At 47.8% G+C, this 15,259-nt stretch overlaps 1 protein-coding gene across 1 annotated transcript in view; it reads left to right on the forward strand.

The window, feature by feature from the left end:
* Positions 1-14,662, forward strand: part of URAD (ureidoimidazoline (2-oxo-4-hydroxy-4-carboxy-5-) decarboxylase) — a 215,996-nt gene extending 201,334 nt beyond the window's left edge. Inside the window, exon 2 of the mRNA XM_069639008.1 lies at positions 14,258-14,662. Within this exon, the coding sequence (XP_069495109.1) occupies positions 14,258-14,628 (371 nt within the window). The 3' untranslated portion in view covers positions 14,629-14,662. The remainder of the gene's footprint in view (positions 1-14,257) is intronic.
* The last annotated feature ends 597 nt before the right edge of the window (positions 14,663-15,259 follow it).

A 15,259-nucleotide genomic window follows, 5' to 3' on the forward strand; every position in this document is an offset into this window, starting at 1 on the left:
CTGTTGCAGTTGTCCAGCCTAAAGAGAACCAGGGCTCTGGAGACAGTGAGCCGCTGGGGGAAAGTGAGAAAAGGTAGAGTACCTCTGAGGAGGTATATCTGATAGTTAGACTTTTCAGAGATGTCTGAAATGTGACAGGAGAAGGAGAGAGTGGAGTCAAAGATGACCCCAAGGTTTTAAGCCACTCTGGTGGGTGCGGGCCCAGGGCCAAGGGAGGCCGGCCAGAGTGAAAGTGGGAAAGCGGGAACAGGGGTCCCAATGCAAACTATCTCATTATTACTGGCGTTGAGGTAGAGGTCATTTGCAGCACACCGTGACTGAATAGCGGACAGACAGTCAGATATGAGCGTGGAGGAGGAGACGGCTGAGGGAAGCTTAAAAGATAGTTGTGTGTCATCTGCGTAGCACTGAAAGTTAGAGGTGAAAGTGGCAATCACACATGCCAAGGCAGCCATATAGACGTTGAAGAACCAGGGGGATAGGTTAGATCCCTGTGGAATGGCAGATGTTGAGAGAGCGATAGTCAAGAGAAAGGCTCCGAGTTCCACCTGGGATGGGTGGTCGGAGAGAAAGGAGGTCAACCATGCCAGAGCCTGACCTGTGATTCACAGAGATGTGCGATCAGGATGTTGTGGTTAACCATGTCAAAAGCAGAGCAGAGGTCAAGGAGAATAAGGACAGAGGGAGTGTTAGTGTCAAGGTTTGAGAGCAGGTCTTCACGGGTGTTCAGGAGAGCAGTTTCTGTGCCTCTGGATGCTGTAAGGATAGACTGATGGTCGTGGAAGCAACCAATAGACTCAGTGTGGAGGGTCAGCTGAGAGATAGCCAACTTCTCCAGGAGTTTGCCCAGGAAAGGAGTGATAGAGATAGGGCAGTAATTTGTCGGAATGGAGGGGTCTGCAGAGGGTTTCTTGAGCAGAGGGTGCACAAGGAAGTGTTTAAGAGCAGTTGGGAAAATTCCAGTGGAAAAGGAGAGATTGCAGAGATCAGCCAAGGCTAGGGCGAGGGCGCCAATATTGTCCTTAATGGTTTTGGAGGGGCAGGGGTCCACCTGTTTGGATGAAGCCATCATGGACTAGACTTGTCTAGAGACCTCATCGGGTGTGACGGGTGAGAGAGAAGAGAGGGGGAGTGGAGGAGGTGCCAAAGGAGGTTCCAGTGTTGGTGCATGTTGTGGTGTGGAAGAGAGGGAGGAAAGGATGTCTTGGGTTTTTGTGATGAAATGTGCAGCCAGGGCAGAGCAAAGGTCCTGGGCGGGTGTGATAGAAGAAGAGGCTGCTGTAGAAGTGGTCAGTTCCTTACAGACTTTGAAAGTTCAGCTGTGTTTCTTGATGCCAAGGAGATGCAGGCTTGAATAAATACTCTTTTTTTTTTGGAGCAGATGCAGAGTTGGTATTGCCTTTGAAGAAGGAGGCAGGCCAGTTTGTCAGATGGTTCACCTGACAAATTCCATTTCCACTCAGCTGCAGCCTGATCGCGGTCGCACCAAGAGTTGCACTTTTTAGAAGGCTTCAGTCAGACCCTCATGAAAGGGGCAAGAGTGTCGATAGAGTTGGAGATAGAAAGATTGAGGTTAGCGAGGGCTGTGTCAGGGTGGGAGTCAGCCTGCAGGAATGGGGGGAGGAAAGTAGGTGGAGGCAAAGGCAGCCACTGTCACTTTTTTTCATGGGTCTGGCGACTTTGAAGCTGAGTGGCCGTGCAGGGTGTGCCACTGCAAGAGGAGAGGAGCGCTTCAGGTGTATTAAGAGAAGAGAGCGTTCAGTCCAAGAGAGAGAGGTAGTGAGAGGGATAGAGAGAGGGATTTCAGTGGAAATGAAAGCATCCAAAGAGTGGCCAGCAGTGTGCGTGGAGTCAGAGGATAGGATAGAGTTTGAGAGAGAGTCGCAAGGGCTGCAGAAAGGACCTGAGGAGTCAGGAGAGTCCAGATGGATGTTCAGATCACCCATCAGGAGGAGTTGAGAGGAGGTGGAGAGTAGGGAGGAGGCCAGGTCAGCCCATTCAGAGAGGAAGAGAGTGGACTGTCCTTGTGGCTGATAGAAGGTGGCCATAAGGAAGGAAGATTTAGGGGAGAGTGAGGGACTGCAAGGAGGAGTAGGCCTGAGTATGGATGATGAACGCAGGTATCCATTCTGGGAAGATAAGTGCCACTCCCCCACCTGTCTTCTTAGGCCTGAGCACAGAGCTATCCTTGAACCATGTCTCTGTCATGGCGAGCACATCAAGATCCATGGGTTCGAGGAGGTTACAGGTGTCAGACGAGAGTTTGATGGTGCAGCGAGTGTTAAGAGTGGCAATGTGGAGCAGCATGTCATCTTTGGGGATCTTCTGGGGGGGCACCGGGTACAGTGGTCCCCCCGAGAGTGGCAGGAGGGCTATAGGGATAGTGGAGGATGGCAAAGGAGCCAAGGCCGACAAAGGAGCCGGGATAGTATGGCAAGGCAAGGCGCCTGTACAGCAGAGGAGGGAGGCCCCGAAAGCAAAGGAGCCTGGCCGGAGGGAGAGGAAGACACAGAAGGCAAGGGAGTCTGTGCAGAGGAGGAGGAAGGCCCAGAAGGCAAAGGAGCCTGGCTGGAGGGAGAGGTGAGGTTAGAGAGTCGAGGAGGGGACTATCAAAGAGAAGAAGGTTGGGTTTAGGACTCTGAATCATGATGGTTCATTTGAAATAGACATTAATGATGACTCTGGAAATGACGAAGAAGTCAAGGAGAACCTCCCAGCGAGTGCCATCCATAATGGGAGAAGAGGCGATGCGAGAGAGAAAGCCGACCATGTAGCGAGTCCATAGGACAGGTGCGTTAACGAAGAAGAGGATGTCAGTGAGAGTCTCTCTGGCAGAAGCTGTGACATAGGTGTCTGCAATCAGAAGGCCTGGGTTGGAGCCCAGAATGTCCTTCTTAAATTTCTTCCGGACAGATTTAGTGATAGGAGAAGGATAGGCGATAGTGAAGCAGTTGGAAAGGGTAGGAGAGATAGATAGCGACGATAGCTGCAGTGGAGGGGGGAGACACTTACCAATCTGAAGCACTGATGCACACCGAGGAAGGGGGTGGGGAGGGGGGGCTCAATTGAGGGGGAGAGACACAGGGGAGCGCACCAGCTAATGATGAAACCAAGCAGCCACTAGGCAAAGCTAGCTTCGATTTCAGAAGGACAAGGTGAAAACACATGGAGCAACTGGGCACAGCTAGATTCAATTTCAGCAGGACAGGGTGAAAACACAGTGCAGCAACTGGGCACAGCTAAATGCGATTTCAGCAAGACAAGGTGGAAACACATGTAACAACTGGGCACAGCTAAATGCAATTTTGCCAGGACAAAGTGAGACCACAGTACAGCAACTGGGCACAGTTAAATTAGATTTTGACAGGACAAGGTGAAAAACACAATGCAGCTGCTGAGCACAGCTTAAGTCACTTCTGGTAGGACCAAGTGAGAACACAGTGCAGCAACTGGGCACAGCTAAATTCGATTTTGGCAGGACAAGGTGAAAACACAATGCAGCAGTTGAGCACAGCTAGATTCTATTTCAGCAGGACAGCGTGAAAACACAGTGCAGCAACTGGGCACAGCTAAATGCGATTTCAGCAGGACAGGGTGAAAACTGCAGCAACTGGGCACAGCTAAATTCTATTTTGGCAGGACAAGGTGAAAACGCAATGCAGCAGCTGAGCACAGCTAGATTTGATTTCAGCAGGACACGTTGAAAACACAGTGCAGCAACTAGGCACAACTAAATGCGATTTCAGCAGGACAATGTGAAAACACAGTGCAGCAAATGGGAAAAGCTAAATGCAATTGCAGCAGGACAGGGTGAAAACACAGTGGTGCAACTGGGCACAGCTAAATTCAATTTTGACAGGACAAGGTGAAAACGCAATACAGCAGCTGAGCACAGCTAGATTTGATTTCCGCAGGACAGGGTGAAGACATAGTGCAGTAACTGGGCACATCTAAATGCGATTTCAGCAGGACAGGGTGAAAACACAGTGGAGCGAATGGGCACAGCTAAATGCGATTTCAGGAGGACAACGTGAGAACACAATGCAGCACTGGGCACAGCTAAATTAGTGGGAGACCAGATGAGATGGAGTGAGAGGTGGGACAGCCCCAGTTGTGGAGGAAGAAGATTGATGAAGTTAGCTGACAGAACTAACCTTCAGAGGAATGTTAGATGCTCCATTGATTTCAGTGTGTCCAGAATGTTTGGAGTTCTCCTCAGCCTCCATATGCACGTGAGGTGTTGCAGGAGAGGACCCACAAGCCCGGTCACTCAACGGGCAGGGGAACAGACAGGGCCTTAGAAAGTGGGCCTTTGAGGGGTGGGCCAGCTAAAGCTTGCCGGTCCACAATAGGCCAGATATGTTTTGTGGGTAGCTAATAGGCTGCAAGTGGCAGATGGTGAGGTCCAGAGAGGCCATCCTAATGATTAGTGAAAGGCGGTGGCCATCTTTGAATTGCCGTGAGGCCAGCATAAAGAGAAGGATTATTGATGCCAATCTCTCCTCGGGCAGTGTGTTCACTGCACAAAGTGTCGGTGGAAACAGGAAGAGAGAGCGGGATGCGCAGTGCACGGCTGGCCTGTTAGATGGAATACATTTCGTTCTGTGATTTTTTTCTCTCAACATTTTTCTAAATAGACTTTCTTTTTCTTTTTTTGATCATTTTCAAGTCAATTGAAAAGGTGTGTTTTAGCTTTGTTCTGAAAGAAGGGTAGGAGGGTCCAGAACGTAGGGGGAGTAGTAAGGTCTTCCAGAGTTTGGCAGCCGATACTGGGAAGCAGGACCCACTGGTCTATCTTGAGTAGTTAAAGGGGTAAATCTTGGTATGTCAAAGCAGTGATTGTGTTTGGAGGGCAAAGGCCTGGCCTCTGTTGAAACTCTGGACTAGGTAGGACGCTACCTAGTCCTACCTAGTTGATGCTGCCCCAGGCAAGTACGATCTTGACCCCTCCCTTACAATCACTTTAGACTGAACAATATAGGACCTAAATGCTGTCCACTATTTCCATCTGCAGGTGGTTTCCGTAGGCAGCACCTTGTAATTGCCTTATTGCTGCCCTGCCTGTGGCGTCCTGGTGCAAGGCTGACATGTGACTATCTCCTTAGCCAAGAAAAACCTTTCATGCTCAAAATGGGGTGCAGTTGCCTTTCCCACTGTGCATCCAAACCTGAGCATGGAAGCAACAACTTTCTTACATCATGTTATGTTATTTTATATGTTAATGGATTTTATACTGCGTACCTCTGCCATTTACATGAGCAAATAGTGTTTGGCTTTAATATACTGACATCCACACTGGGCCTCTTTTTTTCTGGTCTTTCCAAATTTTATCTTAGGAAAAGGGTTGGGCTTGCTGAAAATGTATCATGTGGGTCCACTTTAAAAATCATTTGCAGGGTCTCTTTTGGTTCGCAGTCAACCGCTGCGTCGACGGCGCTGCTGCGAAACGGACAGCGCCAAAATGGCTGCACCTGAATGTCAAACAACTGCCTGCGATCTCATGTTGGGCACATTAGTGTCACATTAATGGCACATTTAATGGGCATATTCGCTGCAATAGCAAACTTGATTGGCCATTAAACGGCTCTAATGTTTTTAGTTCCAAGAACACGAGAGCTTGGCTAATTTGTGTGCAATTTGCTGCAACCTTCAATACTTCTCCTTACCTGCTATGCAATTGGGCTCTGTGCAGCGCCTACGTTCGAGCAGAGATTGAGGTGCCTTTTCAATCTCATGAGCAACCCCAACAGCGAGAGGAGACCAGACATTGTAGGCAAAGCTCAACAACCTAACTGAGAACCAATGAAATACCTTCCTGCTCTGTGTGTGTGTGTGCTGTTTCACACCCCCCTAAACTTTCGCTCACCTTTGGCTTTCATGTCCTTTCCATTTACAACTTGTAAATATGTGTTGTTTCATGTTCCCACCTCCCCTCTCTTTGATCCCATTGTGTTTGTTCCTCTCTTCTTTCGCGCCTTGATTAGTGTGTGGGTGTGGCGCGTGTGCCTTCAGTGCGGTCTCCCCGCTGCAGGGCCGGTCACTGGGGAACTTTATTGCCTGTCATTGTCCTTTTCTCTCGTTGCCCGCCTGCCCTCCTCCCACCCCCCAGTCTTTTGCCTTCTGTTTTTTCTATTTCCGCTTCGACCATCACCACAAGTGTCCACCCTCTCTCGCGTCCCTAAGGCCAGCTCAGCTTACTTCTATATTAACAATAAACGAAAGGGGCAAACAACTGGAAGAAAGTAAAATGTAGGATTAGCAGGACTCGTGCAATATCGTTTGTTTCAAACTGCGCCATCACTGACGAGCCAGGCAGACCTGCACCTCAAAGGTGTAACTTATTTCAAGCCTTTTGTAGCATTTGCATTAACAACTTTATTGAAAACCTATTTCTGAGAACGCACGGGATAGCAGGGCTGCCACGCGTCCACGAACGAGGCGCACTCTGCTAAAAACATCATCTTGCGGGCGAATGAACGCAAGGAAAGGATTGCACCCCTGCCTGCAGAAAACGATCCAGACTTCCCAGCATGGCGGCTGTACCTTTCCATCTCCCCCAACTCTCCCGCAGCAACTTTCCAGCAGGCCCGAAACTTCAACAGTGCCTCTCAACTGGACTAAAAAACGTGTAACAGTAATTCCCTGGAGGGCTGCAATCAGGGCTCCAGGTGAAAATGTGAAGTGGGTGATTGTGCTCTCCATTTTTTGAAGTTGGCGTGGACACGATTTTTTAGCGAGTACAACAGTTATTCCCACTCCCAACTTTTTAGACGAGTAAACAATATTTTAACCTGAAAACGGATATCTTTTTTTGCAATTCGTACTTCTTTACACCAAGTAATCAAACAATGCATTTTCAACGTAGAGGTCCTGTTCAGAGCAGACGGTAATAATACTGGCACCCTCTCTGGGGGCACTGCTCTCTTGGTGCCACTCATTCGAACATAACTGTGTAGCCGTATGGGGCAGTAAAAGTGGGCAGGCTTCTATGTGTTCATTTAGTAGTATTATGTTGGGAGGCGTTAGACATTTTTGTTGTTGAACGTATTTGCCAGTTTTTAGTGAGTAACAGTGCTTGGTGGGCCACTTATTTTTAAGGCTGGCTTCAAAGCTATACCAGTTAATCTACGCGGGACTATCATGTCTTTAAGCCTTTACTAGCAGGGTTGCAATACTTTGCTTGAATTTCTGAGCAGGGCTGCCACGCTTGCAACGTTCCAACAGGGCTGAAACAGTTTCTTTTAAATTATTTTATTTGGATTAATGTTCAGCACTGGACTATCCAGAGGGTCTCGGAGTGTCTTACACGGGTCAAAGGTTCAAAAGGTGGGAGTGGGAAAAGAAGTTACAAAAGGTTTTCAGGACAAGATAGGAAGAGACATGTGGTAGCAGTGGAGAGGGGCAGTTTATGTGTGGGGAAACAGCTATTCTTGCAGGCTCTCTTTGAAGGTGGTGATGGAGGGTGCAGTGCGACTTTGAAGACATAGGGTCATCCATTCAGGGAAAGAATTGGGCTGGAGCAAGACAGAGCTGCGTTTCTGCAAAATTTGCCTTGCAGGAGCACCGTTCTGTGTAGAACTGAGGACAAAGGAAGTGCCAATCAGTCGCGAACCAGCCACATCACATGAACTGCTTTCCAGTGAAGGCCAAGGTCTCCTTCAGGGGTGGACTGGCCAATAGAGAGCTCTGGAGATTTCCCATTAGGCCTCTGTAGCCTAGACCTCTTTTGTGTGATAACCTATTTATTTCCAAATGTTCTCATATGAAAAGGGCTGGGCTTGCTGAAAATGTGTAATATGGGGCCACATTGAACATTATATACAGGGCTTCTTTTGGTTCCCAGTCCATCCCTGTTCTCCTTCAAGAATTTGAGCGTGGGATACAAATGTGTGGAGGGTTCTACACCACACTGCCCACAAGCAAAGATGGAACAGTACAGACCCAAAAGATCTGTACAGTCTTCAGACCGCAACAATGGCGTGAGAAGGTAGGCAGGTAGATAGAAATCTTGTGGAGCGCAACAGATCACCTCAGAAGAGGCATCAAGCCGCTAAAGACAGATCTGAGTTACGGGCCACACAGAGTCAGGCTCAGAGAAGGGGAAACATGATCATATTTCATAAGATGCAAAACCAACCTCACAGACTCATTTTGGATACGTTGTTATTTAGATAGGGATTTCTTAGGGAGCCCCAGATAAGCAGCACTCCAGTAATGAAGACGACTGGATAAAAATGCATTCATAAGCTACACTTTATCAGAAAACGGAAAATAGCTCAAGAAACCCTTCAGAGTTTTTAATTGGAAGAAACAGCTACTCAGCACTTTACTAATTTGCCCTTCCTAGGACAATTCAGGATCTAATCAGGCTCCAAGATTATGTAATACAAGATAGGGTTTAGGACAGGATCCCAGCGCAGATGGCCAGACATCCCACTTCCCTAAAGATTCTTGTGTGGGTGAATTCATCTTTTTGGTTTGCAGATAAGTATTTCTGTTTTTTGCTCGTTTAATTGGAGAAAGTTAGTCGTCATCCATGTCTTCACTTGTTCAAGGCAGCTCTTGAATTGATCCATCGGGTTTCCGTTTGAAATACCCAAGCTAGAATTAGCTGGGTGTCGTCTGCGTACATAGAACAGGTCATATTAAAGCTACACACTAACTGTGCCAGAGGATACCTACAGAGATTGAAAAGCAGACATCTAAGGATCCCGGAGGAACCCCACAGTAGACATCTCTCATGGCTGAGGAAAAGGGGGGAAGGGACACTATTTGGTTGTGGTTGCTCAAACGATTGAATCCATTCCCATGCTTTTCCCTGTTATCCGAGTTTATGGATACAATTCAAAAGAATATTAAGGTCAACCGCATCAAAGGCTGAAGATCGGTCTAAGTGGCTAAGTAGGCCTCCATCCACCCAAAACCTTAGATCATCAAACGCGGCAAATAAGACAGCCAAGGGGGCAGACTATTTACTGCAGTCACCACCTGCATCTGTCATGACCTCCCATCGTACATAATACTTGCCCTCAACCGGATGTCTTTCAGGGAAAGACTCAAAGCCAATCTGCTCTAAAAGGGGACCAGGGAGGACCTACTGTTGGAATATGCCTAAAGCATCCAGAAGCAATTAAATCAACTATGCAATGGGCGCTGAATGCATAAATAAACTCATTTACACAGCATTTCACACCAGGGATGGAATGCTGCACAGTACTTTTTAGCAGTTAGCAGTGCTGCAATACTATTATTTCTCAGCAGGGCAGCAATACATTAATAGCATGGTAAAGTAACCAGGATGTTTACCGTTTCGCCTTATCAGGACTGCAATACTTTACCTGCATTTCTCAGCCAGGGCTGAAATTGCTTTCTAATACTTACGAGTTTTTCTGAAATGCTTTACCATCACCAACGAGGTTGTAGTGCTTTTCCACCAGGCTCTCCAAAGCAGCAGAACGCTGGTGCTACTGCTCAGCAGGGATGTAATGAATCGCCAGCGCTTCCCAATAGGCAACAATGCTTTACAAGCACTTCTCAGCAGGGATTTGGACTTTACTGTTTATCAGTACTCCTCTGAAAGGCTGCAGTACTATACCTTTTTGACATAGCTTCATTCAATGCTTTACCAATACTTTTGAGAAAGACTGCAACGTTTTACCAGTACTTCATAAAATAGTTGCAATGTCTTACTGGTACTCCTTGGCACTTCATTGCAGCAACAGTATTTGGCCTGGGACGTGTATGCTCCTTCTTGCAGCAGCTGTTCTCCACTTCACGGTACCTCTGCCTGATCAGACAATGTTGCCCACTTTCGTAACTTAAGTCTTCCTTCCCCCTGTAGGACCTCGTCTGTGCATGGCTTCCTAACCCTTCACAAAAGGGTGACCCATTCCCCTTTTGCAGCCATGCTTCTGCTGCCCTGACCAAGAACACCTAGGCGCTACACTTTACCAACACCTTCGAAACCCGCCATTGCTGTGAATGAATCAATGGGCTATAAATGGTGCAATGCACCCCTCGTGTAATGCACCCCTCGTGTAATGCACCCCTCGTGTAAGAATGACTCTGAATGCCAACTCTATAACGCCAGTATCCTGGAAAGACTCAAACCATGCCTGTCCTTCATTGTATCATGGTCCAGCACCTCCAAAATCAGCGGGTTGCCCCAGTGAAACCCCAAACTCATATTCTGAATCCTTTCCCACACTGCTTCACCACCATTGTGATCGAGAAAAAACTCAGAAATATGATATGCACTCTGCCTACCCATTATATGTGTCGCATTTTAACGCATGAATATATATGAAAAAACAAAACAAAATTGAGAAACGGTGCCAAAAACAAGAACAACTCAATGGGCCTCATTACGAGATTGGTGGTAGCCATGGCGCTATTTGCGCCATGACTGCCACCAATAACGTATCCGGCACCGGTCTCGTTCAATGGGGACTTACCGGTGTAGTCCGACCTTTGCGGGACCGGTAAATCTACAATGAAAAAGCCATTCCCCATTCCCATTTGAGCCCCCATACGGCTCAATGGGAATGGGGAAGGCACTAATAACGGTACCGTAAATTGCGGTACCGTTATTGGCTCTGAATTCCCTTAACGGGTCCCTTTCATAACGCCTGGTCAGGCCAGGCGTTAAAGGAGGGACCTGCTAAGGGAACTCGTAGTAGGGCAGTAAGGGATTACCGACACCGGTCCCCTTACTGGTGCCCAGTATCCCTTACCGCCCTACTCGTAATGAGGCCCAATGTGCCACACCATGAGCTCCACTTCCACCCAACTGAAGGCAATCAAGAGGTCCTCCCACAAACACAAGTCGTCCTTGATGTTTCTCATTCCATGATCCTATTGTTTGGTTTTTAAGATACCTGCTCAGCCCCATGCACAGAACCATGCTTCTGCACATGGGCTGCCTTGAGCAAATACTTTGCAAACAAAGTTCAAATGGCACAGCAACTGTGGACCTTCCTCTACTCACATATATTCGTATCCCTTAGTGTAACTAGTGTCTTTGGGCAACCTGGATACCATGGCCACAGATTGATCATCACACTGGGCAGTCTGATATCCGGTCCCCCACTCTCTTCCAGTGCAAGAGTCTTTAAGGTTTCTGTCAATTGTTGAAAGTCACTCAGAAAATGGTGGCACTTCCCATTTTGAACCTTGTCTGAACACCAAGTAATCATCAAGGAAGTGCGGTACCTGTTTTAACCCACCAAACCATATGTGCGTGCCTGTGGCACAATTTCCTGCACAGTACAGGACCGACATGTAAGCAGTCGATGCTAGGACATGAACGCCCACCTCTTGCTCACTTCAACAGTAATGAGAGGTGCATGGAGGATGTGCTTGTCCTCCACATTTAAGAGGTTAAAAGTCCATTCAGGAAAGTCTCCAACTAGGTGTATGTGACCAAGCAGCCGATCGGTACTACCTTGTCAGAATAAATGGTTTGCCCGAGCAGCTAAAAATCATCTGAGATCATGGGCAACCACCAAAATGCAAACTTTGTCATACTTTGTTATTGCTGCTCCAGTGTAGCACAGGGGCAACATCTAATTCCTTTTCAGTGCTAAAAGGTATTTTTTTGGGGGGGGATTTGTTTTGCGCTCTTCAGCGCACAGGCATCGAGGCGCTGTTTCAGGAAGATGTCTTAGTTACAGGTAAAAAAAGGCCTTGCTCAAGGTTACAGAGAGCGAGGGCCTAATGGAGTGCAGTGATACATGATACACAGGTGATTGTGATTGCATACTACAGAATTAGACTAGAAGGGTAACAAAACATAAAAAGAATACCATAGAACGTGCATGCACAGAGTGGATTGGGATCAGATCGATACAAACAGTATGCTGTGTGCGGTTCCATGCTTCTCAAGCGGGGAGGTAACGAGTTCCAATTAGTAGCTGCAGTGACCGGGAAACTGGATCCTCCTGCCCTGAGGGTCTTAGGAATGGTGACGCGGTTAGTGTAGGCTGTTCTTGTGGGTTTGTCTGTGGAAGGTAAGGTAATTCTCTGAGAGAGGTAGAGGGGGGCGTTATTATGGAGACACTTGTGGGTGAGGGCGAGTCATTAATAAACTTCCTGGTCTGTGAAACCATTGACCTACCGCACCTCTGGACAGCACTTTCCTGATCACTTAGCTCAGTGACGAAAACATCAAAAGAGACCTTCTATCCTCCTCTTGTACTCCTTTCCTTGTCCACTTTCCTCTGCACCACATCAGGCTTCTCCCCAGCCGATGATAAACTCTCTACCCAACTTCGGAAAGTGCGTCCTTTATATTCGATCCAAAAAAACAAATACAAAGTACTCGTCCCACCCTGTCTGCATTCCTCTCCTGCTCTACCACAGCTAGTGGGACCTTCCTGGAACATCACTATGTGCCACAAAGGCTGGTTACTTTGAGGCCACACATTAGGGGGATTCAAAGGTCCCCCTCTTGCCTCATCTTTGGTGGCTCTGGCTGCTATGTGGCCGTCCCCCACCCATCCTATCAAGGTACATGCATTCTGGCTACATCCACCTGATCTTGACCTCTATGGGTGGCCAATCTAGGCCTTTCTCCCTTCGCACAAGATCTTTAGAGGATTGCTCAGCATGGGCTGTCTGCCACCCTCTAGGGACTTCTCTGCTCAAGACCTCAGTGTGCAGGCTTTAGTGGAGCCACCTTTTACACACTGGCACCCCTTGCAATAGCCCCCCCCCATCAACTAAGCGGTCACTTTCCCTACATGCAATCTAGGCTTCTGACCTGCAGCACCCCACCCCTTCCCGGGGGTGGCACTCTCTTGCATGTTTTTCTCTATCCCAAGTTTCTTTCTAGGATCCACCGGCACCTTTGGAGCTTTCCACTATCCTTGCTACAGGGGTGTTCAGAAGCTCTGTTATCCCCACAGCCACTCATGGCTCAGCATCCATTCTATGAGCCTTTCCTTTAGGATTTCCCCACTGCCCAATGTCCCTTCGGAGCACCTCCACTGAAACACATGCTGTAAATGATATTTAGGAGTGGTCAGCCTGCATTTTGCAATGGCTTTGGTAGGTGTCGGTGACAGGTTAGTGCAGCCAATAGGCCGGGCTATTAAGGGAGCTGTAGCAGAGTATTTCGTCAGAGGGGCTCTGAATTCCATTGTCAATAGCCCAATGCACAGCCAGAATTCCCGCGTCCCCTGGCGCACATGCATCCCCTACACAGTGAACACCCGAAAACCAATCACCAGGCAGTTGCAAGATGACATACACCATTGAGTCAACGTTCTGCCACGTGCACACAACCGCCCGGTGAGGAGGACGCTAAGTCCTCCCCTCCCTCTGAAACAGTGTTCGCATGCAGTGCATTATAAAAGCTCAGCAAATAAATAAATTAAAAGGGGGCTCCTTTGTCTTCTGTGCTCTATCACTCCACTACTCTCACTGGGGCCACTTTGGACGAGGGTGGAACCTGTTCTCAAGTGAGGAGGATATACATCTCACAAGAGGAATTTTTGGTAAAGCATCCTCTTACCGGGTCGGCATGGTCATGAGGACACAGTGTGGTCTTGACGGATCTGGAATGTTACTTTGTCGTGGCTTGCATTTGCCTAACCAGTTTGTCCTCTGTAGGCAAAGCGACTCAAGATGGGGAAGTAGGACAGACAAACGGGTAGAAGCCTTAACGTTTCACAAGCATTGTAAGGGATCCCCGCTTAGGGTTGTGTAACCTTCTTTTCCGTTGTTGATTGTTGCCACATTGTTTTATTTGTTTAAACTAATGTATATTTGACAGACCTATCATGAATGCAGGACTTTGTGTAAGCATAAACTGCACTCTGTAATTCTCCCTAATTCACATTTTTTTTATGCTGATCCCTCCATCTTGATCAAAAAACATTGTATGCTGACTCGCCACCAAATGCCATATTTGCTGCTTTTTCCTAAAACCAGTCACAGTCCACCCTTCTGGAGGGTCCTTATGCCTCACCCAGGCCCCAGACATCCTGCAGGTCCCCGTGGGGGGCCAGCCCCACAATTTGAAAACCACTGTGGTACCATTTCTAACAAAGCTTGCTGTTACCCACCTTTGAAAAGCACCAGCCGTTCATTTTCTATCAGTTAATTGCATGCTAGAAGGCGAATGTTCACTTGACCTCTAAACAACGATTGGAAAATGAACTGTTTAGTGGCTTTTTCACAGCAGGCTCACTGAAACTGTTGATTGGCTTGTCATGGCATATTGACCAGTAATTTCCCAATGCCTTCTATATTCCAGGAAAACAAGGGGTTTTAAGATGCCACCCTGACCTGGCTGGGAGGGAACTTCTCAGCGGGACACTGACTGCAGAGTCCAGAAGGGAGCAGCACCAGGCCGGCCTGACATCCCTCAAGCCCGAGGAGAGACAAGAACTGAGCCAGCTCAATTCCAGCTACAAGGACAAGTTTGGCTTCCCCTTCGTTATCTGTGCAAAGATGAGCGAGAAGGGCAAAATCCTACAGCAGATAAGTGAAAGGGTCCAGAACTCCCCCCAGCAAGAGCTGTGCCAGGGCATCGAAGAAGTGAAAAAGATCTGCCACCTCCGTCTGCAGGATATACGCTCTCTGGCCACGCCCACCAGCTCCCTGGCCACGCCCACCAAGCTCTAATGACTAAACTCTGTTACATAAAATTCTACTCTTATTCCACCTGTGTCACGTCATTTCTTTGTTAGCAATGTATATTCTTGCAACATTATTATTAAAGCCTCCTAGAATGTGATGTCATTTAGCTTTAGGTGTATGTAGCGTGTATAGTCTCCTTTCAGCGACTATGAAGAAGTAGGTGGCTCGGCCATGAGGGATGGTGGCCATCGATGGAAAATCACAGAGGCACCCACAGGCGGGGGCAATCTTGGGTATGGATTCCTGTGCAACCACCTTTAAAAATCTATGGTTCCTGTACAGTATCATTACGTGGTTTTTAGGTTTACACATCGCTAGATACATTCTGTTATCCCCTCACTTTGTCCACTCTGGGGGACACAGGTGCCATGTTTTATCGAAGTGAAAAGTAGGCTTTTGAGAACTCTTCCTGGGATGTATGAGAGAGTTCTTAACAGTGTAGGGTAGAGTACCCTCAGAAGAGTCACCCTGGTGGAGTATTGACGCACAACCTGCCAAGGTAAAGCCAGAGAGAACCAGCCAGCAAATAAATACCTAACCCAAGAAGGAATGTCACAATGGGAGTGGTAAGAATAGATGTTTGAAAGTTTGTACGAGGGTACAATACTTTGCACTA

Source organism: Ambystoma mexicanum, chromosome 7q, assembly GCF_040938575.1.
Source record: "Ambystoma mexicanum isolate Mex_15411 chromosome 7q, UKY_AmexF1_1, whole genome shotgun sequence".
Lineage (NCBI taxonomy): Eukaryota > Metazoa > Chordata > Amphibia > Caudata > Ambystomatidae > Ambystoma > Ambystoma mexicanum.